The sequence below is a fragment of the Vanessa cardui genome, chromosome 2, assembly GCF_905220365.1.
Source record: "Vanessa cardui chromosome 2, ilVanCard2.1, whole genome shotgun sequence".
NCBI lineage: Eukaryota > Metazoa > Arthropoda > Insecta > Lepidoptera > Nymphalidae > Vanessa > Vanessa cardui.
Window position 1 is genome coordinate 2,739,672 of NC_061124.1, and position 27,928 is coordinate 2,767,599.

Here is a 27,928-nt window from a genome sequence, read left to right on the forward strand (position 1 = left end):
CTGGTTCCACAAAGTGGTTGTGCGAGGCAGAAAATGTCTGAGAAATCGCGCTGTTGTGGATTTTCGGACATCAAGGTGGTGCGGGTGAAACTTAGAATTTTGGCGAGATGTCCGAAGGTGAAATTCAGCAGCCGGGATTAATCCGAACAATTCCTCGGAACATTCCCCGTGAAAAATTCGGTAGAAGATGCAGAGTGATCCGACATCTCTACGCAAAGCCAAAGGATCAAGGAGATCGGAAAGGGCTTGATCGTCGATAACTCGAGCCGCTCTACGTTGGATGCGGTCAAATGGAAGGAGCTGGTACTGGGGAGCACCCGCCCAGAGGTGAGAGCAGTACTCCATGTGAGGCCGAATTTGCGCCTTGTAAAGTTTAAGGCGATGGGCCGACGTGAAGTACTGTCTCGCCTTGCTGAGCACGCCCAGCTTTTTTGAAGCCAATTTGGCTTTGCCTTCCAATTGACCGCGGAACTGAACGAGGCTCGAAATATCAACGCCAAGTAATCCGATACTACCTGTAGCGGCTATCGGAATGTTCTCAAATCGTGGAGATACGACAAATGGTGTTTTTTTAGCGGTTAACGCGCAAACTTGCGTCTTTTTGGGGTTGAAATGGACTAGATTTAGCCGGCCCCAATTCGAGACTTTGTTTAATGAAGACTCGATTTCAGACACAAGTTTGTTCCGGTTCTCTTCGACGTTTTCCCGAGAAATATTAGCGCGGCCGGTGTATAAGGTGTCAACGGTACTGTCGTCTGCATAGCAATGAATGTTCCCGATTTGCAACAAATCATTGATATGCAGAAGAAACAGAGTGGGTGATAGAACGCAGCCTTGTGGAACACCAGCATTGACGAATTTTAAGTCAGAGCATGCACCGTCGACAACGACCTTGATGCTCCGATCTGCCAAAAAGCTGGTAATCCAATTGCATAATTTCCCGGGAAGCCCATAGGAAGGAAGCTTCGAAAGAAGCGCTTTGTGCCATACACGATCGAAGGCCTTCGCTATGTCCAAGCTGGCTGCTAATGCCTCCCCCTTGCTCTCAACTGCTTCAGCCCACCTGTGAGTAAGGTAAACTAGAAGATCACCGGCTGACCGACCCCGACGGAAACCGTACTGGCGGTCGCTAATCAGCTGGTTCTCCTCTAGATACCGCAGGAGCTGGCAGTTTATGAGGGACTCCATTATCTTGGAGAGCAAGGAGGTGATGGCTATAGGCCTATAATTGGACGGGTCTGAGCGGTTGCCTTTTTTAGGGATCGGATGCACCAAAGCTGTCTTCCAGGAATTCGGGACGACGCCTAATGTGTAGGATTGCCGGAAAAGACGCGTTAAGACCGGTGCCAACTCGGGAGCACATGTCCGTAGCACGATTGGAGGGATACCATCGGGTCCGCTCGACTTATGAATGTCCAAGGAAAGAAGTGCTTTACGAACTGCACTTTGCCGGAATTTAACCTCCGGCATCGTGGTATCACATCGCGGAATTGTTGGTGGAGATTTTCCTTGGTCATCCAGAGTCGAGTTCGACGCGAAGAGAGAGCCTAAAAGATCAGCTTTCTCTTTCGCGGTATGGGCCAATGACTCACCGTCTCTGTGCAGAGATGGAAAAGATGGCTGACTGAAATTCCCTAAGACAGCCTTAGCGAGAGACCAGAACGCTCGTGTTCCTGAAGGGAGACGCACCAGTCTCTCGCCAATTCTGCCAATGTACTCCGTCTTCGCCCTAGCAATCACGTTTTTGAGGGACCTAGAGGCAGAGTTGTATTCCTTTTTAAATGCGCTGGTATTTACATCACGAGACGCAGATGCATTAGCCCAGGTTTGATAGCGTTCCCACTTTCGGCGTGATGCCGTTTTGCAGAAGCGACCAAACCAAGGCTGGGACTTGCCACCGATGGGTACTGCAGAGTAAGGAATGAATAGTTCCATACCCTGAAGCACCACATCGGCAACAGAGTCAGCAGCAGCGTTCGGATCATCCGGCGAGAAACAAATCTGCCCCCATGGGTAAGATGCAAAAAAAGACCGCATCCCATCCCAATCTGCTGACTTGTAGTGCCATACTCGGCGGCACCCAACAAAGCGAGGCCGTGAGTACCGCACAACCGGCACTGTACTCCGGACGAGACAGTGGTCAGATGAGCCCAGAGGGGGATCGACGATAACCTGATAGCCATCCGGATGTGAAGTCAGCAGAAGGTCCAACAGGGAAGGTGTATGATCCTCCACATCCGGTATTCGCGTTGGCGAGTTGACCAGTTGTGTCAGATCATATGCTAGAGCGAAGTCCAGAACAGATCTACCCGCATGATCGGTGGTGCGTGAGCCGAGCCATTCTGCGTGGTGAGCATTAAAGTCACCCAGAATAATGATCTCTGCGGATGGAATCTGCTGAAGCACGGAATCTGTAGCCATTTGGACGTGCTCAACCAGTCGGTCGGTTTCGGCATTACCGCTATGGGACCTATAAAGGCACGCATAGATTCGCGGATGGTCATCGCAGTCTACACGCAGCCAGATAATCGATAGGTCCTGTCCTTCAAGGCTGCCGAGGCGTCGAGAACAGATATCATCTCTGACGTAAACGCATACCCCAGCTCGTGGTATAAAAGAATGTTCCAATTTGTACCCGGGGTACGAGAGAAAAGTCGTATCGGCAGGAGAAGATATCTGGGTCTCGGTTAGAAAGAGCAAGGCCGGCTTCGCCGTTTCCAGATGGTAGTGAACGGCGTTGAGGTTGGAGTTGAGTCCCCTTATGTTGCAGAAGTCCACAGCGAGGGTGGCAGGGGTTGCCTTATGATGCCTGCTCCGCTTGCCCCGAACAGTGGCGAGCGCAAAATTGCCCCCCCCAGAATTCGGAGGGCAGCCTGGGCATCCCTGCTCAGGTGGTGTATGTCCTGAGCATGGATGCCCAGAGAGGGATTCTCCACCGCTGTCGCTGATGGTACCCTCCTGGGGTAATTTAACCAAATTCTGCACAACCATCAAGTTTTGGGGGGGAGGGGGATTGGGCCTCCGGAACTCTCACTTACCGGACGAAACGCGGTAGCATAACTACCACTTTACGCCGATTTTAAGTGAGAGAGTGGTACTTCCCCGGGCGTGCCGGCCCATTCGGCTGTAACCCGAAGGTATACAGCGTGGCACTACCACTTTGAAATTGTAATTTAACAATATTTATTTTATTTGACTCAAATATTAAACCTATTTCGTACATACCGATTTTTTTCATTGCACGTAATTTGGAAACGGTTATATTCTCTGAAGTATCCATGTGAATGTTATAGCGCCAAGGACTATTTAAATCTATATTTAACTGTCCGGGGCAACTAACAAATTTATCTAATTAGTTATTAATGAATTGAATAGAATAGCTTCGCAAATAATTTATGGTTGTTTATTAATCCTTTTCAAATGCAAATTGTTGTTATGAGAGTTCCTGTGAAGACAGGCAAATGCTCTTAGACATTTTTTTATACCTTTTTTATTTTCTAGAATATTATTTATACATGATGTATAAATAAAATGTAGCTTGAGGTAGATATGTAAGAGCACATAAATTAATATGGGCAAAACACCATTGACAAAATATATCCGTATCATAACATACACACACACACAAACACACAGACAGAAACAGAAAGAGACAGAATCAAATTTTATCCTTTTTAAAGATGTAGATTAAAAAGGGATAGATTGGAACACTATTTCTTAAATGGTGATCGATCTGAAATGAGCAACTTAGCGGTTCGTGTGGCGAGCCGCAAGAATACGTCTTAATATGTTTAAATATTAATTATATATAAATAATATAGCACAAGGGCGAGTCCTTATATATCGACCTTGTTTATACGAAAAAACTAGTTAGGTATTTACGTACATTTATTTATTATTTTTAAGAGTTTTGAATGCTTATGGCCAATGAAAACTCTATCGATTTGGATCTTTATTTAATTGTACACTAACTCACTCAAGTTAGGAAACAAGAAGAATAGAATAGAAATATTCTCTATGTACAAAATATTCGCTTCCGCATTCTCCAATTCAGTCTTAAGAATTTAAAATAAATAGTACATATTGTATTGTACCAATATCAAAATATACTCTATTCAAAAAGGCGTTCCAAGCCATTTTGAGACGTCATTTTAAAGAACCATATTAAAAGTAAAACTACCATCGTTTCAGAATGGAAATTGAGATAAACCGATAAAGTAATGTCAGTTAAATACGATGTAATAGAACCTGCCTGAAAGTCAACAACAAGTATTAGCTCTATACTTTTTTATAATCTGAAATGATGTTTTGTTTTATAAGCACATTGATTAAGAGCTATATCAAGGCAATTTTTGGGGTTAGAAAACTATAAAAATAAGTTGAATAAGATAAACTATACAGTGTAGTGATATATTACACATAAATCCAGGCAAGCATCCAGTATTCAACAGCTTGATTTTACAAATACTAGAAACACGCATATCTCAGCAAATTCTATGAAATGTCTGTTAGCCAGCCTGCATTTATTACCCTTTAAAGGGGTGGAAGCTTTTCTCAGCTTTTGGACATTTAGCAGCTGGTATTTTACTTTTATGGAGGTCACGTTTCAGAATTCGCCATGTTTGATGTTGTAATGATATATCATTAAAAGATTAAATTTAGAATCTCATTAATGATTTACATAATAACGAAAGAGGGGGCATTTCGCGAGAATTGTTTGATAATTACATAATTCCTATAACGTCATATTTTACTTTTTATTTTATATTAATGGTATATGAATACTAATTAGGCTACTGATATATGCTACTAATTATAATGTTGATTACCTCATTGATCTAGAGGCTGTATAAATATTGATTAGGTTTTTTGTCCAAATATATACACATATATAACGGGGAACATTATATAATATTTTGCCAATTAGTACAAAAGTGTGTACAAGTATAGCTAACTTTAAAAGTAAACTAAAAATTTTTATAAGCGATAATGTATATGAATAAAATTAGTAAATATTATTTAAAACAAAAAATATTGTTGCCATAGTTTAAATTTTTACATTATTCTGTCATTTATTTATTTTTCTTTTTTGGGTCAATGTGGATAATTACTGGCACATATTCTATCACTAAATAAACTTTGTATATAAGATATTTGCATTACTCATTGTAAAGAGAACTGTAAGGTTCTTTATGGGTAATAAAGTTCTTTAACCTGAAGTATTCTCAGTAACAGCTCGGTATCTGATAGTTGGAATTCTGATAGAATTGAATGGAATTCTGCAAAGTGTGCCTCGTGTCGGATTATTATTGGAATTAGTTAATAGAGATGCATTTGTATTTGCACACATATACAAAAACACACAATGTGCGTGTATATATTTGCAAGCAGACAATTCAGTTTCATTCATTTGTATTGATGAATTGACTTCTCACTTATAGCATATATTAATCATACACCTATTTGCAAAGATGTGTTTCGTTATAACTAATGTGTATTCAGAAACATAGTTATAGTGTGATATCTCGTAGACGTCATCGTTCATACATTTACGAGATAATTTATGACGTGATTAGAACGCACAGACTATTAATCTACATTGTTGATGGAACTTTTTAGAATGTTGTACGTTTGAAATAGACATTTTATTTTTAACAAGCTGTGCCCGTGACCTTGTACGCGTTTGAATTTAACCAAAAAATATTGTAGCCTAAGTTGCTCCTTATTATATCAGTTATCTTGCCAGTGAGAGGATCGTCAAAATCGGTCCAGCTGTTCCACAGATTAATTAAAAACATTTTATTTTTTATACATATGTATTGAGTAAAAAAGGGCTATTTTAATATTACAATCAGACATTCCAATTTTATTATATGTATAGATTTGACAATGAGGTAAGAACAAATATTACAAATATTCTTTGTGCGATTCTTCTGGGAAATTCACAAGCTTTTTAAGAATGAAATAAAAGATTAGTTTATCTCTATAGATGTATAATAAAAAGCGATTTTTCCAAAGCAATTACGATAAGAAGACAATGACACAGAGTAAACGTAATCAGAGAACATCGTGTAGTTTTATTACTACGTTGTAATGTTTTTTTTTTTATTGAAATATGCCATAATATTTTTCTCACGCACTCCGATTGCATCAGTGATCGTCCTCGGGAAAAAATGAGTGTCGCAAGAGTAGCGTGAATCGTAAGAGAAAGCGACGCAATTAGCGACTGTGACGTAAGCTGCCTGCTCGCTCCCGGCCGGACCGGATAGTCCGTGGACGCCTTAAACGGTACAGGAAATGCGATTTTTCCTTTCTAAGCCGATAAAAGTTCGTTGGAAACGTTTATCGGTGCGTTGAACACTTCGAATTTTACAGATTTAAATAAATCAACGTTTATCGTTAAATTTGCTGACATAATGAGAATTTCTGGTATGAGATACTATTTTTAGTTACTCTGTGGCTTGTTTCAACGCCAAAAAATATGTAGACATTTTTTAATTTGTTGACTGTATTGAAATAAAACTACGGTCACGGGTAGACTGACCACGCACGCTGTAAAGTGCTCGAAATGTCGGGATGCCAAAAATAATTAATATACGCGATTTAAATCCGTTATAACTAGTTTTATTTCAATGTGTAATCATCGCGAAAATCTAAGACAACATTGTTGACTGTGGTTATATGACTTTGGTAGACCTGTGTGTGAATGATCTCTTAACATCTTACTAGCTAGCTTAGTGTTATTTGAGCAAGGCAAACAGATCTAGAGATAATTAACAAGGAATGGATAGTATTATAATATTGATTAAATAGTTTATTAAATAAGAGTCCAGCATTACTTTTATTATGTTTAAATTTATTGTAACCTATTTAGAGATCTGAATGAAAGGCTTACTATTTTTATAGTTATATTCATAATCAAAGACCAATACAGATCTGTTATAGGTATGTTCCGAGGGGTAGTAAGTTAGTCGGTGTTAATTAACTCTACCTACAGTAACTACAGGCACAGGCGATATAACACCTTAGTTCCTAAGGTTGGTGGCGCATTGACGATGTAAGGAATAGTTAATATTTCTTACAGCGTCATTGTTCATGGTTGATGGTGACCACTTACCATCAGGTGGCCCATATGCTCAATGCAAAAAAACCTATATAACATCTTAGTATATATAATAGTTGTAAACGCATTCGCGGTATAATTTTGTTCATCAATTACAATTTGTTTAACTGAGTAATTGTTATTAGAATCCGTCGAGACTTTCTAGTGTAATTAAGTAACAAACAGACATACTTTCGCTTTTATAACACTGCTAAGATGTGTAACGCGTTGGCATGATGCAGGTGGAACTAATTTCGCGAGTGCAATAAATATTCGTAACAGGAAGTAGGAAGAGGAGTGCGATTTAATTGACTGTACTCGTAATAGACGCTACACATCATTGGTCTCTAATGTGTATTTTTATTTCTATTTTTTTTTTATGGTTCCGTATAAAGTGTAGATAATAATCTACTATTCAGACACTTCAGTAATAACTGAACCCAAGTCTCTGCTTGTGCGACACAGGGATATACGCATACTTTTTGTAATTAAAATTGTGGAAAGGAGTAAGTGAGTGTCTTGATGGTTCATCTTGATAGAATCTACTTTACAAAGCAGTGGTTTCACATTTAGTTCAACAATGCTTTTATACTTAAACTTGAATATGAATATTTTGATGAATTTTGTTTTCTTTAGCGATTTGGGCCACGAGAGTTGGAGGGGATAAATATAAGAGCAAAAATTAATAATTCATCATCTATTTCCTTGCTCTTTTAATACAATTAACAAAATCCTACACGACTGTATGTACTTTTCAGGGCATAGTAGGATAGCCATGCAGACTGTCATTGAGAATTTATCAACCGATGAACATGATGAATATAGTTCATATTTGTTATTATCAATTCAAATCAAATCAAATTACACTTTATTCAAGTAGGTTTTTTTACGAGGACTTTTAAATCATCATTTGACAACTATATTTAGGGAAGCTACCACCTGTTCGGGAAGTAGATACAACCGACAAGAACAGACAAGAAAATGAGTAGTTACTCTTTTTCAACATCTAAAAATACAATCATATTAGGAAAATACAATTATATATGTTTGTAATATAAATTACCTGGAAGTAAACAAGTATTAATTCCACGCTTTTTTATCATTTGTATAATCTTGTATTGAATTGATAAATTAATAAATCAATATTAAATTAGTAATATATTAATTGTGTAGCTGCATAAAAGCATGCCAGTTATTTGATATCAAACACGAGGCACGAATTCGAGGTATTCGGGCGAACAATATTATATTTAATGTTCTCTATAATTTTACATATATTTGAACAAAACATGTCGTAACGGGTCAAATAGGAATATTGACATCAGGGCATGTACACAGAAAAGTTATGTAATTAAATGGACAAGAGATAATTAATATTCTTGGTGAATATTCTCAAGTCCAATGATATTCTAATAAACACATATGTTATACCCATACTAAACAACAGAAAAAAAGTGTGCCGCGCCGGGGACCGTTTATTTTACATATCGTTACAAGTAAAAAGGATAGCTTGATAAAAACAATAAGTAAAAGGGATAACTAGATGTTTTAATTGCGCAAAACGTATTACTACGTAATTATGATGTGTTATAACGTATTACTACGTAAAACGACTAAAGGCAAACGTCCCAATTAGGACGTTTTCTAGTCTTCACTTTTTGCGCGTTAATAACATATTTGTTTACTAGAACATCATTGCTCAAGTCTATGAAAATAATTAAATTTTGAAAGATTCATAACGCTTTTCATGTTTTAATATGTTTGTTAATTATATTTTTATATGTATTGTAGTTTAAAATATATTATTGAATGAAAATTAAGTGACGTCACCGGACATATGACGAAGCGTTACAGAAGATATCTGACAGGCGGGCAGGGGACGGCCGTATTATTGGCAGAGGATAGAAAGATTGATTTGTCGTCAGTCGCATTTCTTATGTGTTGCTTAATGTTTTTATTATTACTTAAAATAAGATTATAACTATGTGCGTGAATAGTTTTTCAGTAATTTGGTGAATAATAGATTATAATGTATATATTTTTTTCATTGTTTTGTAGTGTTAGTGTAGTGTGATCAATATCGTAACACTGTCTTTAGAAGATACCGTCACTTCCTCAGACACTTAATGGTCGCAGTAAATGTTTATGATATAAAATATTATGTCCTTTTAAGGACTCTATGATGATCATAAAATAAATCGTTCGATTTTATTAAGCACTCATATATTTTTATGATATATAGTTTCTCAAGAATTAATTTTATAATTTAAAAAAATATACATTTTATTTTTATATTATTGTTCAAATTCTTGGTACTGTATAGACAGTCATAGTTTTATATTTATATAAATATGATTGACGATATTGCGTTGTCAATGGAGACCAGTCAACGCTGTGCATATTACAGCACAATTATGTGCGTTACCACAGGTGCACAGTCTATTCCCTGACTCCTATAATCCAATGTGACGCTAATCGAATTGGCTGGAAAGGGATTATAAAACGAACGACTTTAAGAGCTATCCAACAGAAGTGTACTTCCAACTGCAAGGATCAGAAGAGGAACCTCAGGATCTTGCCTTATATCTAGACACAAGACCAACAAAACAGGCAACGAATAAGAGGTTGGCTGGAGAGGAGGCTGTTACCCGATACAGGTGACCATCACTTTTCTCCCTGTTTTGTTTTGCAAGGTATAAGGGAGCCACGGGATCTAAGATGCTGTGGTTACATGACTGTTGATGATGAGGCTGAGTAACCTTTTAAACCTATGATAATAAGGATGTTCTCGTATGAAATAGCCTCAATGGTATCCAGGAGATCACAGGTTAAGATCCGATCAATAAGGACTTTTCATCGATGTGATCAAAGACATGTAAGTAAAACTGTATGTTTGAAAAAAACAACATACTAATTGTGTTATCATATTTAAAGTAAAGTAAAAAGTAAAGTAACATCCTGTAAATTTCCCACTGCTGGGATAAGGCCTAAACCATTAAGGAAAGGGTTTGAAACATATTCCACCACGCTTTTTCATTGCAGGTTGGTGGAATGCATATGTGACGGAATTTCGATGAAATTAGACACATCCAGGTTTCCTCACGGTGTTTTATTCCACCGCTGAGCACGAGATGAATTATAAACACAATAAAGCACATGTATATAGTGGTGCTTGCCTGGGTCTGAACCCGCAATCATCGGTTAAGATGCACGCGTTCTAACCACTGGGCTATCTAAGCTCGTTATCATATTTATTTCATTTAATATATGTTTATTTGTATAAACTTCACCTAGAATGACTGTCATTTCGTCTGATAATAATTGCCCCAAATATTACGCGCTGTGTTATAAGTAGTTAAGTTTAGTTCATACAATTAGATAAAAACGGGATAACTTTGTTTCACCTAAACATGAATACAGATATTTGTTTGGATTTGGCGAACTCGGTCGAATTACCTATACTTATAATAAAATTGGGGTGTCTGTTTGTAATATTAAAATAACCGATTCTAACTAAATGTATACGTATGTATGTATACTCGGTTCATATATCAAAACAACATTTATTACAATTTTTCTGTCTGTCTGTTCGTTTCGGCTAATCTCTGGAACAGCTGGACCGATTTTGACGGGACTTGTAATGGCAGAAAGCGGGTAAAATAAGGAAATTTGGCTACAACAATAACTTTTTTTAAAGTCAAACACATAACGCAGCCGAAGTCCCGGGCACAGCTAGTTAATTAATATAATTACTCGCCCTACATACTAATGAGTTTTCCGTTTGATATCGTAGCGTCTTTATTATTATTTCAGTATTAGTCGCTGAATTAGACGAAGAGGATGGATTATGGCCCAACTTATAATTGTCAAAGTTCTTGTACAAGCTTTCCTGATTGAATTTCCGTCAATTTGCCCAATATCAAAGAACAGCAAAGTATGTCTGGGAATATTCATACTTGTGCAGTAACACAAACATGTGCATAGACACATGTGTACTTTTAATATTACACATAGTTCCCTAATACGTCAATTAGACAAGGTCAGCGAGAGCTACGTGCTTTTCTTTGCTTTGGTAATTTTTAAATTTCGAACTGACGAAAAAACACAATATATCTTTTTTGTCAGTTCTGAAGTTTATACCAAGACCTTGTGACCAGCGAGGCAGAAATTCTAATTTAAATATATTTATCAAAAAATACTCATAAAAGTAATACCCTCTAATTTTTCATTGCTGGGTTAGGACTCCTTTCCCTTTGAGGAGAAGGTTTTGGAGCTTATTCCACTACGCAGCTCCAATGCGGTTTGGTTAGGTTAGGATAAACATGTGGCGAAATTTCATTGAAATTAGACACATGTAGGTTTCATAACGATGTTTTCCTTCAGTTAGATGAATTGAAAACTAATAAAGAACATGAAAATTCTGTGTTGTTCGCCTGGGTTTGATCTCGGAATCACCGTTTAAGATGCACGCGATCTCGACACAGCAGGTAATTAAAAAATAAAGTAAAATATAATACAGTTCGAATAAATTCTATCATTTATGTATGACCATCAGAGAATAATAAATCTTTCCTCGGTCCGTTGAATGAATTTCTAAGAAAAAAAAAAATAGACAAGCTAATAGAAAAGTTGAAGAGCGAATTATGATGACAACATTTCATTCCGGTTAATAAAATATTACATTAAAAAGCGACTCGCTTAAGTCTATTTACGAAAGAGTTTCAATTTTGTTAAATTAAAACTTGACTTATTTAACATTAATAATAAAATTCTCAAAGAGGGCTTTATGAGCATTTAATTAAATAAAATATGAGTTTTTAAAATGAATTTAGTATAGTATTATTTTCTGTATATGTGGCTAATGTGCTGGTAAGAACACCTGACCTTGTGTAATTATAAGTACATGCATTAGAGATAGGTACAGATAATTAACATTTTTTTTTCAGTAGGTACCAATATTTACTTGCCAATATTTAAGCGTGGTTCCTTTGCCTGAGTAATTGTAGGACTTTTGTAATTTTAATATTGATAATAATTTTAAGCTGAGTAAAACTCTAACCAGTTTTTAAAATTGATAATGTTATATAATTAGAAAACTTGCGACCCGCCCCGGCTTCGCACGGGTGCTAAATATATTTAGAGAATTTGTTTATTTACGAAATCACGTTAAAAACTTTTTAAATTATCAGTGATTCTTTACTATATTGTCCATGTATTATATACAAAAATCTTCCTCACGAATCGCTCTATCTATTAAAACAACCTTTGATGTGGTTGTTTTTAATATCCGTTGTGTAATTTTAAAGATCCAAGCATACATAGTAGACAGCAGTAAGCGACTTTGTTTTATACTATGTAATGATACCTTACACATTACATAATAGTTCTCCTTATCGATGAAGCGATAAGTTAGTTGAGAAAAATAAAAACCATAATTACAGTCACTTATTCAAAGCTCATTTACAAAATCCGTTATCCGTTGTTTCTGACTTTGTGTTGAAAGTGTCATGAGCGTGTCATACATGATCTGCGTGACAAATCACAAAGCACACGTTATGGAATACAAATTGACGAATTGTTGACACTTTTCGAATTTCGGTCACATGCCTAATGACTCATTTATTGACGCAACAAAAAGTTCCGTGCTAGAAAACTATTGTTGTTGTCTGCCTTTAAAACCAATTATATTTCTAATCTGTATAATAAAGTATTAGGCGGTTTTATCTGTACGGAGTATAGAAAAGGTTTTGATATTGATATTTCAACTTGTTTTAGGAATTATTATGTTTGCAATTAGTAATTTAGTTTTTAGCTCATACAGACTAATTAGCTTAGTAGTAGTTAGTAGCTTTGCGCGGGTTTCCTGTCTTGACTTGATACGTGATAAGTATCAACATAAAGCCTTTAATTGTAAAACATATGTCTGTCTCTATTAATAATAACGCTACCATCGCTAACTATTCTTAAAAGAACAGTACCATCAATCTTGGGAATTCCTCGTGCCTGTAGGAAAACAAATGCCTAGCATTACTTTTTGGCGGTCGAATATATGAGTGGTACCATAAGCCATGCTGGGTATCCTACTGCTACCAAGTAAAAAACTTATGCTTAAGTTTTTTATACTGCATCTTTATAATTAATAAAATATATATTTCCATATATTTCTCAAGGAAACATCAATATAGTTTGTGGTTCGGGCACATCAATAAAGCTAGGTTGATTTTGATAATCAATTATGCCGACATTCAACAATCAATGCCCGCCGAAGAGACAGGACAGGGGACGGCTGATTTTAAGTGGTGACTACGGCTTACTACGCCACGCAGTCTTGGGCATCATTGACCACGTCGACTCTCAACTTCACGAGTAGGCAAGGCGTAATGCGTTTTTCCAGCAGATAAGTAGATGCGATGGGTACACTTTTGTACTGTTATATTTTGCTAGGAATGCTTTAGGTTTCGGTAGTGGCGAGTAACTCCTTGGATCGACAATATCACGATATATATTCATATCCCATTATTTGAAGTATTCTCACGTGATAAATTAACTTTGCCTCATGCCACCCGTGTGAAGTCAGAGCGGATAGGTGGTTAATTAATAATTCAGACTAAGCTTAAGTAAGGTCACTCCTGACACGCCTCGCAATCAGCGCATGCGCTGTTGAAGTTTTTTTATTATATTTCGTAACAAGTTATTGTTTTGTTTTTAATGACAATTTTTTTACATTTTTTGTAATTCTCTTTGTGGGTATATGTGGTAATATAATGTTTTTTTTATTCATTCGTTTTTTTATGTTATTTTATTTCGTCGTCTACAGATATTGTAAAGCTTTTATGTAGATATGTAGTTATTCTCATGTTGTCAAAAAAATTAATGTATTCTTATTACCAAAACTTTTTTATCGATAACCCAAATCATGGTATTAGTTATTAAACAAAAACATCGGTTGACGAACGGAATAGATAAAGACTAAATCCACTGTTCATTTTTCAAAATATAAATAGATAGATAAAATCCAAAAACCTCAATAATAACGTTGTGATTATTCTTTTATACGTTAATTGTTAGTACTTTATTTTACACTACAAACAAAAATTCAGACATCTTCGGACTAAAAAAACATATTACAAAAATACAAATAATCATTTTATCTTTAGTACTACAGGCATACTCAACTTAGGCTAATTCTAGTAGTCACCCAGGGCTTTGCTCGCGTTTTAGGGTGTTGGTTGTCACGTGTCAGGCAAAAAAGTAGCCTATATCCTTTCTTGGAATTGAAGTTTTGCTCCATACCAAATTTCATCAAGTTTTTTGTCGTGAAACAGCGACAGACAGGCAGACAGATTTACTTTCACATTTATAATATAAATATAAAAATATAGATTAGCCATCTCTTCCAGACAGACCATACATGCTTAGTAATATGAGTTAGAAGTTGCGGGCGTAACTAGTTAAACGAATATTATTGTTGTTACGCGTTTTAGCGCGTTTGTATATTACAACAACACGCGTTAAGTACGCGTTAGGCATTAGGTAACATAATTGATGATACTCGTGTTCAGAATGTGCTAATGAATGAGGTGTCATTTTTAATTTCGTTATACGTTATAAACTCTGGTTCTTATTACAATGAATATTTAATGCGTTCGATTTCGTTTCGAATTATGTAAAATTGTTTTGTAGTCGATTCTGTAGCTGTTTTGTAAGATATACGAAAGTCATCGCTGTACACAATTGTAAAAAGAAGGGGTTTTCCTTGTGTTAAACTGAAAATTTACTATCGTATTGTTCATGAAATCTATACTAGAAAACGCAGCATGGTTCGAAAAAGGTTTTAGTATGAATTTTATAATTTTATTGGATAACGTCTGGCAACTGTTTTGTTTGTAGTAATTATGACATTTCTTACAAAAAAAAATTTATGCTATCGGTTGGCAAACTAGCTATGGGTCACCTGATGTTATGTTTTAAACCACACTAGCGCACTCATCCTTAAAGTACTGTTGTTTGGCGGTAGAATATCTGATAAGTGGGTGGTCATGTAAAAAAATATAAAAGAAAATAGCAACTTTCGGAGGCGGGTTTTAGTTTGAACTATATAGTTTACAGAAGACAACGGCTGACGACGGTTTTGCTTGTAATATTTATGATATTTACAGGAATATGCACCAGGAACCTTCTCACTGTAAGTCAGTTATATAAATTTTACAAGTGAGAAGGGTATAATTGGGTTGTGTTAATATTACTTCTTTGTTCAATAACTTTTCATCTGATAGAAAGAGAAGAAAACAATGTCCCTTTCTGCCTCTGTATACCTTTGTTTACTGCTTCTAAGCCACTCATCGAATTTTGATATAATTTTCATTACTATAAAAAACAATAAAACAGAAATATTTTTGTAATATTTTGTCTTTTTTAACTTTCTTGCTAAACGCTTTTAGAGGCGCCATATCAATATAATATAACTGAAATTATATTTGAATGTTCAATTCATGTAAATAATTCTTATGTGAATAAACATAATAACTTTAGTTCACAAGTTACATACAGCAATCACAGGTTTTCTCCCTTCCTCTACTCCATAATCCGATAATACAGAACAGTACAGCAGGAGAGAGATGACGCCTTTATATGTCTGTGTACGTTTTCTCATCAAGGTATCTACAGCCTTAGACGCCACTAGACAAACGAAAACCTCAGTACAAACACGCAGTAACAAAAGCTATATTGTTTTCAGTCATTAAGATTACGCTGAAGATCCGTTAGTTACCACTTTGTGTTTATTGTGATGATAATATAATATTAATACGTTAGTAAACTATCGCTAACGTTAATTATTAATTTAAGCATATTATGTCTACATATACTAAAATTGGAGTGTCTGTTTGTAATATTAAAATAACCGACACTTTACTTTACTTAAGCATATGCATGTATACACGATACATATACCAAAATAACATTTTTTACAAATGTTGACTGGCTGTATGTCTATTTTATTTCGGATAATCTGTTGAACGGCTGAACCGATTTTGATGGGACTTTCACTGACAGATAGGTGATGTCATAAGGAGTAGCTTAGACTATAACAACAACTTTGTTTTTAAATTCAAACGCACCTAATTCGCAGGACAAGATAGTTCTATATAAAATCGGCAATTAAAACGTTGAAAAAGAACAACCTGTGCGTTTTCATGTTTTTTTTCTTTTTACCCAAATTGTGATTGAATTTCAATTCAATATAACATGACAATTGAAAAGTATTTTCGATCCTACTTGAATAAAAAACTTTGATATTTATTAAGTTTGTTTAGGCAATCTCTTTGACTACGGTTATTATATATTGAAAAAAAAATCGTAATTGAATCGTATTACTAAAATAGAAAAGGGAATTCCCCGAAGCCAATTCCTAGCCTTTAACATTTAGCTTTAGTTAATTATGTTTTAATTGGTTAATTTATAAATTCAAAATACAACACGAGCAATTGAATGACTATCTATATAAATTATTCATATATATGTAATGAGTATGCGATGTATGTACGTCCTTTAATTCGTCAATATTGCGTGTATGTAAATTTGCATATGACTGTTAGTCAATATTGTAGACGTGTAACGAATTATATTTGTTTAGAAAATATTATGTAATATGTTATGTAATAAAATTTACTAATGGTTATTTGTTTAAGCAAAGAAAGGTGTTACTTTGACCGGTAGAGCGACGAGTGCGTTTTTATTTGCAACTTTCAATTTTTATGTGTGTAAATGTATTCAAATGTGTGTGTGTGTTATCTGTAAGTATGAATACTAAGATATATTTAAATATAGAACGCCTTATTGTTTTCTATGGTTGTAAAAGGGTTGATACGTTTCTAACTCGGTGAATCGGAACGTAATGATTTGAAAAATGTGCTAGCTAGTTAAATTATCAACGTAAATAATGCTAATGTGAATACATTAAAATTAAAAAAAAATAACTCGATAACGAAAGATACCACCAGTTTAACGAACGAATACACGTATTCGTAATTTTTTGTTGTTTTCTTTTTTTTTAATGAATTTTATGTATACAAAATAGCTTGAGGAAACATAATTTCCTGCCTAATTATTTTTTTTTATTAGTATCAAAACTAAATGCAATTATATTTATAAGCTACGTATAAAAGGGTCAATTTAATATAACAAGTTTACTGGGCCGCATGAAGTAAACAGAGCTTATTTACTTAGGAACTACAGGGTGTTTGCTTGATGTTGCAAAGGCGATCCTGAAAGTTTTGCACCCAAAAGCACATTCATAAGCTCTTTATTGATGGTTCAAAACATACTGTATAGCGAAATATAAATAGCATAACATATGTATTTAAATATTCTATATATGTTAATGGCTTAATTATAAAAGCTTTTAAATAATAAACAAGCCTTAATATTCTGTAAGACATTATTTAAGTGTGAACAAAGTTTGAAGTTAATATTCGTTGATTTTTATTCTAGACATTTTTCTGTTCTAGATAGTTCAATCAACCCGCTTCGATCGATCCCCAAGGATCAACGGAGTTCAAAATATTAATAGCCTATAAATAACTACGGAAAATTCCGCTTGGTTTGGTTAGGTTCAGTATATACATTTTTTTTTCTTTTTATGTTTTTTTTAATATTAATGGTATAGGTTGGCCTACGAGCACATGGGCCACCTGATGGTAAGTGGTCACCATCACCCATAGACAATGACGCTGTAAGAAATATTAACTATTCCTTACATCGTCAATGTGCCACCAACCTTGGGAACTAAGATGTTATATCCTTTGTGCCTGTAGTTACACTGGCTCACTCACCCTTAAAACCGGAACACAACAATACTGAGTACTGTTATTTGGCGGTAGAATAACTGATGAGTGGGTGGTACCTACCCAGACGGGCTTGCACAAAGCCCTTCCACCAAGAAATTACATTGTATATGATTAATAATTTTATATGATTTGTGATTTGATTTAACTAGAGACCCGCCCCAGCTGATACTAAATATACTAGAGAATTTGTTTATTTACGACATCATATTAGAAAATTCTAAAATTATCAGTTTCTTTACAAAATTTTTCCATGAATTATATACAAAAACTTTCCTCAGGAATCACTCTATCTATTAAAAAAAACAGCATCAAAATCCGTTGCGTTATTTTAAAGATTTAAGCATACATAGGGCAGACAGAGGTAAACGAGTTTGTTTTATACTATGTAATGATTAATAAAGTTATATATTGAATATTTGTTTGAAATCATTGAACTAAATTTGATTTATTTTGGAATGAACAGGTATAATTCCAAAGACAGGACATAGACTATTTTGTTTTTATCTAAAACTTACGACCCCCTCCCTAACCTAACCTAATACGCTAGCACATACCCAGACGAAAACTTGTATCATATAAAATTCCTCGTCAAAACTATCGGAGCAAAATTGTGGACTATATTAGAAATCCTTTGAAATATTAGGAGGTCATAGCCCAGCAGTGGATTGTAAGTATATTATAAGATGAAAGAATCCAATTGTTTATTATCTTTCCAGTCATGCAAATTGTTGAGTTTCATTCGCCATTTCTTCTCAGATCAGGGTGTTCTTTTCCAAACTGGTGGTGGTGTTTTATTTGACCATCAATAAGTAAGCGCTAAGACAATAAGTGGTCATACCCGATGATTGCGGGTTAAACCCAGGCAAACACTGAATATTCATGTGCTTAATTTGTGTATATCGTCATAATTTCTTGCTTGACGGTGAAGAAAAACATCGTTAGGAAACCTGCATGTGTCTGATTTCATAGAAATTCTGTCACATGTGCATTCCATTAACCCGCAATGGAAGAGCGTGGTGGAATATGTTCCAAACCTTCTCCTTACAGGGAGAGGAGGCCTTAGCCCAGCTGTGGGAAATTTAAGGGCTGTTGATTTTTAAGTAAGTATAATGCTTCTACATTGCCTAAAGGAATTTGAGTTTGAGTTCTCCCTATCAGTAACTGTCAACTAATTAACATGACAACTAAATGTAAATTTTAAATAACTCAGATCTAGAACTACATAGATAATATCTAGACCGGATCAGTTTACATGAATATCGAACTCGTTAATGATACCGGTACGTAATACATTCGTATATATATTGTATAGGATTGTATACCGTTGACATTCAATGTTACTGTTTGTATAAAGGTCATACGACAAATAAATAGTTATTTAGAGCTAAATAAACGCGTTAGAGCTAAGTAGAAATTCTTGGACTTCTATGACAGTGTTTGTAAATATTTATGAAATGGAAACACGCATGACTTAGCTTATCTTAAATTTGCTGCATTTTTAAAATGAAATTATACTTTATTTGAATACCATTTTATTGACAATACAGGTTTTGGGATATACTTTATATATACTAATAAAACCGTCGAGAAACACAGTTGTAGTGACTACTGTGTTTCTCATTCACCAAACAAAGAATAATATACACCCTTTTAAAACCATCAAACGCTTCTTTTAACTCAAAACACATAAACGCATACTATCTTTCTCTCACTCATACATACACAAAAATACTTACTAATACATTCACACACATATACTAATTATGTATTTATGGTTAAGATAATTGTTTTTAATTACAAACAAATTCATAAATAAATAAATGTATTTTTTTTATTATGGCATTGATATTTTTCTTCGATAATGGGTTACCAACTTTGGGAACTAAGATGGTATGTCCCTTATCCCTGCTGGCTTATCACCCTTTAGACCATAGTACAATATCGCTGACAACTGCTGTGTAGTGGTAGAATATCTGTTCTATCTACCTATGTCTCTACCAAGTATCTACCTAGAGTAACTTGCACATAATCCTACTACCAATTACTAAAATGCAAATTATTCCATATGCAAATATCGTTTTGCAAACTCTTTTAAAATTTGTACACACTATTTTCGACATATTGTTCACCCAGAAAAAAAGGAAAAATATTAAACCTTACTCCCCCTAAAGCGTCTTTATATAAAATATGCAAAAATCTAATCTGTTTACGATTGATTACAAAAAGTTTTTTAAACGTTTATTTGTTTTTATTTTCGAAAAAATCATTCCTAAGTGTCAGTTTCATATTTAATTTAAATCTGTCATATGATGATTCAAAAATACTTGTATAAAGGATTTTTTTTTGTTATTGTATGATATTAAATTACTATATTTTGCAAAGTCTATTCTATAGAATCGAGTGAAACATTCATTCATTTTATTATATTTTTAATGGTACGGTTCACCTGTTTCATAGAAATTGTGCTCGGCAATTATAACCTATTTTGATGAGCCCTTGGCGCTGTACGCCACAAATCTTAGATACTAAGTAGTGATGGTGGTTGGTGTGCCTTACAATGTTTCATTCATCCTCCAAACCAGAAACCAACAATACTAAGTATTACAGCTCGATGTTAGGATATATGATGTAGGGTGGTACCAGCCCAGAGGGCTTGAACAAAACTCTATCAAGTTATGTTCGTAATATTAACATTGTTATATGTACATATATACATACTAGTTATATTCCAGTTAAGCAGCAAAAGTGTAAATTTAATTTTAATAAAAGTAGGTTTTCAATTCGATATTTTTTCTCATTCATAGGTTTCAATAAAATAATTGAGGTAAGCCTTTTTCTTGTTAAAATTGTATAGCATTTGTAATATAAGGTATGAAGTATATTATGAAGTTGTTCAATGTGTCATGGAATTCTGAAGAGCCGTCAAGAAATACATCACTCACTTAAACTTATCACGGAACTGGACACGAACTGGCGACCTTTAACATCAGGTACGCTGACCTCTTTAGACGAGCATTTAGCTATTTAAATTATATGATAATTCCACGTTAAATTGACTAGTCATAAAATTTGAATTTAAAAAGATTTTCCTGTTCATAATTTTATTGAAGATAAAATATTAAAAATTCGATTTAAAAAAAATTAATTTTTTTTTTTAATTTTTAGCAAAGATCACAATTATAGAGCCACTAAATAAATAACGCTCATTATTATGGTAATTACAGTTGTTGTATAACAACCGCAAATATCACACATACATATTCATTAATCACATATCTTCAGACAAACCAAGAATACTTTCACTATCTGGTGCTCATGATCCATGACATAACATCGTATAAAAAATTGTCTATATTAGTAAAAAAATGACCTCCTTGGAAACTTCGAAAAGATCTAGAACTATGTAAATAATTTCAAACATAATATTAAAATGACAAGAATATTTAAAAAATAAAATTAAAAATATAAATAAAATTGATAACTGTTTATGGTGCATAAAACTTACATTTTTCGCAGATCTCGCACGCACTTTAAAAAAAAATAAACAAATTCAAACGCGTTTAAAAATGGAAGCGACTTGTTCGGTATACGAAGTATGACTGGGGAGGCGTCGTTGGCGCAGGTGAATGTGAACGTCACTTACCACTCTTGTTTCGCTAAAGTAACCCGCCCTGTTGGATATGCTTGTGGTCATCATCTGCAGCGAATTAATTACCTGTCTCTTTAAATTGGTAGGTATAACTTCAGCTGTCTTGTGCGTTGAACTTTGCGGTCTATTTGAGTTCGATTGTTATGCTCCTCAGCACACGGACTCATATTTATTCAACACCATGGCGGAGCTTTTAACGTCGTTTTATTCTATAAATAGACTGGTCCATTTTATTTTTCCATTGTTAGAATTTACTAGGAAATGTATCAAAAAAGTATTTATAATAGATATTTATTTTTAATAAAATGTCTTGCGAATATTAAATGTACTGGCCGAAAATAATTTAATAATTTAAATGAGGAATTATTCGAGTAATGTTGTGAATTAATCTTTAATTATTTCCGCATTTCAATAAGCTGATAGACTTGTAATTCAGTCGGTCCGTAGAACGTACAATAAGTTTTAAAATAATGCAGTAGAATGTAGTTCACGAACAAAGTGTGAAATCTGTTTATAATTTAATTGTTCTGTCTAATAATAATTTGAAAATAGAAATCATAAATTTTAACGGTTAAATAAGACCTTCTCTAAAATCATCATAGTAATACACATTGTTTTTTTTTAATTAAAATTAAGTTCTAATGCACGGCTGTTTGATCAACATAAGGAGTGGTTGATACAAGTGACATACAAATGTATATATATTATATCAATGTCATTGCAATGCTACATACCGGCCTACTTTATTTATCGCCTAACTTTCCATTATTGAAACAGTTAATAACAGATAAATAAGCCATAAAGAAGTTTCATTAAATACTTTTTAAGCATAAACGTCCAAGAAGGTCCGCATACTTTTTTTTTTAAATTAAACACGTATTCAAAACGCCAAGGTCTGTTCAAGGCGAGGATGCGTACAGGAATGTCGATACTTTTTTTTTTTTATTCATGAACGAAAACTTGCTAATGATCCTTTCAATTCTGTTTTGTAAGGCTGTACATTGTACTACTTTGTTACGAGAATACCTTTTTAAATTTATAACGTGCCTGCGGTAATTAAATATATTTTCATAGCGTTTTAAAATTTCGTAGTAATTCATCATGTTCTTAATTTAGTACGGATATACGTTTTCTCCGTATTATTAATTCGAAATAATAACTTCATTAGAAACGTGTGAGATCGCTTGTTTGATAAATACCTATATGATAAATATATCTACGTATTTTTATTGCAATTTAATAGTTTTATGGAATATAGTAAGTAAAATCATATAATATACAGTCGTTATATACAAATTTAAAATAGTCTCTCCCGGTTCGTACCTGACGCAAAGCTGCCCATAATGCAGGCTGCATTTCAACGCTGTACGGCAATGGACAACCTCTGTGCCAGGTAGGACTCGGAGTGACTGTCAAATCCCCTCTCTCTAAGGAATCTACGTATATAAAAATCTTTGTTTGCAAATTGATTCAACGAGCCGCCTTTTCATGGGTCCTAATTCACATCAAATATATGGGGCATACCAAACATGTATTTACTTTGTTCCGAAAGTAATGTGGCATAGTCTGTGACATTTTGGGAAAGAGTAAACAAATGCAAGACTTTGAGAACTTATAGACATGTAAAGCAATGTATCCTGTGAATATATCTCAGTTGAAGACGTCTTATTTAGAGGAAGTTTGACTTCAATCTGAGTCATTGAAGTTACTGTGGTACATCATTCGAAATATGCAAGACAACAACAGCTACAGCTACAGCCTATAAATTTCCCTCTGCTGTGCTAAGGCCTCCCCTCCCTTTGAGGAGAGGCTACAGGATATCTCAAGAGATTTTCTGTCCCGGCCACGAGAAAAGTCAGCGGAATGAATCTTCCGTTAAGAGTTACGTTCGAGCATCTGATTCATCTCCGCTCACAAGTTGTTGAGCATGTTTCTCTTAAGAGAGATTATTCGTATGAACCAAATTGACTTTTTAAAAAAAGAACTGGAAATGTATTTTTAGTATATGTATTTTCAAATAAAGAACAAAATGTAATCGATTGTGGTGTTAACGCTTGTAAAATTGAGATATTTATGTTATCACAATAAGGTCAAAATCAAATTTGGTAGAACTCATCTGTACTGAAATCTAAACACCCATTCCAGATTTAGCTTAAACTAGAAATATGAATGGTTGATAACCTTCACTGTGAGATAAGTTTGACTGACAAGATTAGGGCCTGTGACATATTTATCTCAGTGCGTGATAGGATGTGTTGGGGCAAGATCGGTAAAGAGCTTACCACTTTCGCACCGATTTCGGTATTTGTACACTTTTTTATGTTGTTCTTCAGTACGAAGAAGTTTTGTTTATCCGAATTAGGATTATGTTCAGGATTTTACCCGATTGCTGATTGGCGTAATGTACAATATTGGCGAGCCTTGCGGTTACGAGTGATCTTCTATGACGTTGATCTTTATGCTCTCCATGTATAGTTTTTTAAATATTGGGCAACATCACATACATTACTCTGATTCCAACGTAAATAGCTAAACCACTAGATTATGGAATATACATGGAATAGTATCGACGGTGCCAATAACACCCAAATCCAAGACAGAATAGAAAATTAATGAATTTTTCTACATCGACTCGGCCAGGAATCAAACATCGGAGTGGCGTACCCATGAAAACCGACAAACACACTACTCGACCACGGAGGTCGTCAAAAGTATAGTAGCAAGTTAGTTTCTTCTCACAGAACCACGTAATTTAGGAATCGATTTGGAATATTATTATTTTGTCCAGTATGGTATAATTCATTTGATCCCATTTAATTACCGAATTGGTTATTTTTTTGTCGAGTAAGGCTAAGAACTCACGGAGCGGTTTTCACCCGCACCCGCCGCGGGTGCGGGCCCGCAGCTTCTGTAGAATGCAGATATATGTGTAAAAAATTAAAGCACATTTCACGACGCGTTTTACGCCCGCGGTGTGCGCGGTTGTTTGCGGGTCCCGCTGCACTGGCGGTTCATCTTCTACCGGCGGGCGCGGGTCGCGGTCCCGCAGCCGCGGCGATTTGCACCCGCGCGCTCTGCGGTCGGTTGGCGGGCGACCGCGTTGGCAGCGGGGGGGAAATCGCGCCATTTTGCTGGTAGGCAGTGATAACTCCTTGTTCCGTAGTGACGCGTTCAAGCACGCACGCGCACGTTTGTCAACAAAATGGATACTGATATTGAAGTCGATCTACTAATTACTTTGGTTCAAGATAGGCCAGTTATATGGGATAAGAGCTTAGAAGAATATAAGTACAAAAACTTGACACTCAAAGCATGGGAAGAAATCTGCGGTATTTTAAATAAAGATTTTGAAAATTTGGATGAGACAAATAAAAAAAAATATGGTTAGTATTATATAAGTTTATTTTTAACCTACAATAATAATTAATAATTGAGCTGTGTAGTAGCGGGTCGTAAAAAGAATAATAATTAACGTTATTAAATTTTTGACAATTGCCAGCTTAAAGCTCCGCTGTCACTCATAAAATATTGTTGAAAAATATCTCTTATGTTGTTGGCTTGTCTTCCACTGCGTATTGATGGAGGTGTTTGTATACTCTCAAGATTATGAGTAAAATCTTCTTCTCTAATGTGATGGCCGTCTCGTTTTCGTACAAAATTGTGAAGTATGCAACATGCCTTCACAATATTAATTGATAAAGGTATTGATACATCCAATGCACGATTTAAAATTCGCCATTTGTTTGATAAAATGCCAAATGCACATTCTACGTATCTTCGTGCTCTCGATAGGCGATAATTAAATACCCTTTTTTGTACACTCAAAAATTGACCACCATAAGGTCTCATAATGTGTTGATGCAAACCAAATGCCTCATCGGCTACGAATACATACGGGACAGGTGGCAAAGTAGATCCGGGTAGTATTTTTTCATTAGGTAGTTTGATAGAATTGCTATTAAGCGCATTGCAAAAAGTAGTATTTTTAAAAATGGTTGAATCAGCATTACTTCCCGGGGCTCCAATGTCTACAAAAACGAAGCAGTAATCCGCATCAACTACGGCCATTAATACAAATGAAAAAAAATCCTTATAATTGTAGTAAATTGAAGCACTGTTATCTGGTTTAGTTATTCTTATATGTTTGCCGTCTATTGCTCCGACACAGTGGGGAAAATTTGCGTACTTGTAAAATTTTTGGCTGATTTCTTCTAAAAGTTCTGTAGTGATTACCGGAAAACATTCAGACATTAACACCTCCCATAATTTTTCACATGTCGTTCTTATAATTGCTGATATAGTTGTGTGCCCAATTCTGAATATGTAGTGCAAATCGTGCATTGAAGTCCCACTTGCTAGGTATCTGAAATAAATAAATTTACTTAATTACGTATATTTTTTTTTAGGTAACATGATTATAAAAAAATGGAAAAATATTAAAGATTGCTGGATGAAAACAAACAAAAAAGTTGAAACGGAAACAAAATCTGGATCGGGAGCTAAAAAAACTAAAAAGTACATTTATGATGATCAGTTACAGTTTTTGAAGAAAAATATACCTATTGAAAATACCTCCTCAACCTTAACGAGCGATGCTACAACTGAACAAACTACTACTACTACTAACACTACTACTACTGTTGCATCAACATCAGAAGCTTTTGCTACGCCTATCACCTCAGTATCTTCTCAAACTGGTGTTAAAAGAAAAAGAAAAGACGACGCCGACAAAGCATTAATAGAGATGTTGTCTCAACGCGAAGATAGACATTTGTCATTTTTTCGAGGAATACTGCCTTCATTGCAAAATTTTGATGAAGCAAAAACAAGACGATTTCAAATAGCAGTTCTACAAATTATTGATAATCTTGATAATAATCTTCCAGCATTTTCTTATCAATATCCACCATATAATTACAGTCAAGAAAATATCGGCAGTCAAGAAAATATCGGCTATCGTACCTATTCTACTTCTGAAAGCAATACCCAAAGTCCACAAAATATTCCATCAGTTTCTTCAGTCAATACTAATTTGTCAGATGATGTGTATTTTCAATAAAAAAAATTTTTAAATATTACCACTAGTTTCATTAACACCTGACGCAAAAAGTATATAAGTATGTTGTATCCGTTGTCTGGTATCTATAGTATAAGCCTCGTGCTTAGTTTGGGACTAGATGGCGCTGTGTAAAGATTTCCAAGAACAACATTTATGTGTGTGTGTGTGCGTGTGTGAGTGCGTATGTGCGTGCGTGCGTGCGAGTTGTTAAAAGAAACTTACATACCTTAATGTGACTGCCAACATTTCCTCTGGTGATATGGGATCTCGCATATTAGTATGTTGTTTTTGAAGAGCAGTTTCTGTTTTTTTTTTAAGTTCTAAATAACTACTTATGGACATTCGGAAATAATTAAAGAACTTCTCCTCATCCTTCTTTAACTCATTAATAAGAGTAACAAATAATCCATAACGATTTCTTTCCGCAATTAGTGGATGTATCCAGAATCTTTTAGGCCTTCTTTTTTTAATTCTTCTGTGAAGTAAATATAACGCAACAGCTCGTTTCTGGTGTGTATCCATGACGGTCTGGAACTGAACTGATCGTTTAACCGCCCGTCTTGCAACCGCCCGTCCTGCGATAATCAACCGCTACGTTTGCGGGTGATAATCGCAACCGCGGCGGCTGCGTTATCGCACAAAACTGCGGTCTCGTGAGTTTTGAAAATAAACTCCATTCCGCCACCGCGGCGGGCGCGGGCTGAAAACCGCTCCGTGAGTTCTTAGCGTAATAGAGCGACCTCGTAAATTGGTTGGTTAATCAATTTCTATCATCGTTTCGGGGTCATTGAGTATGTTAAGAAATGATAATAATAATTATTAAACGTATATTAAGCGTGTATTACACGGGGATCTGATTAAACTAGGTTGTCGAGGAGACTTTTACTTTTGTTTGCATTGTATAATGAGTCGAGTGAAACATAAGGCTACGTTTACACAAATTAAATATTATTATACATATGTGTAATTACTGGTTTTCATTAGCTGTTTCACTTGCATGTAACGGTAAGAACAGTGATTTATAATTTTGAAAATAAGGGGGTTAATGCATACAAACATTTATTGTTTGACTAAGTACAAGATTATGTTATAATTACAGCAAGGAAAATTGAATATAAATGAAGAAATCAATTTCAAATTCCTTATATGATCTTAATTAAATAACAATAGGTAGAGGTGATGGTTTCTTTATTTACGAGTAAGTCGTAATATTTTTATAAAAAAAAGTAAGTAATAGCCTGTAAATTTCCCACTGCTGGGCTAATGGCCTC

The 27,928-nt window shown here is 34.9% G+C and overlaps 2 protein-coding genes across 2 annotated transcripts in view; both read right to left on the minus strand.

Annotated features, from left to right (window-relative positions):
• LOC124540504 (protein obstructor-E-like) overlaps positions 1 to 21,592 on the minus strand; it is a 46,799-nt gene extending 25,207 nt beyond the window's left edge. Inside the window, exon 1 of the mRNA XM_047118129.1 lies at positions 21,455 to 21,592. The gene's annotated coding sequence lies outside the window, so the exon portion shown is untranslated. The remainder of the gene's footprint in view (positions 1 to 21,454) is intronic.
• A 2,868-nt stretch (positions 21,593 to 24,460) lies between these two features.
• LOC124538821 (protein ALP1-like) lies at positions 24,461 to 27,382 on the minus strand. The gene is made up of 2 exons (XM_047116034.1): positions 26,884 to 27,382; positions 24,461 to 25,961 (listed from the first exon to the last, which is right to left on the minus strand). The coding sequence occupies exons 1-2, from the start codon at positions 27,177 to 27,179 to the stop codon at positions 25,076 to 25,078; spliced, it is 1,182 nt and encodes a 393-aa protein (XP_046971990.1). The 5' UTR covers positions 27,180 to 27,382; the 3' UTR covers positions 24,461 to 25,075.
• Between the last annotated feature and the right edge of the window lie 546 nt (positions 27,383 to 27,928).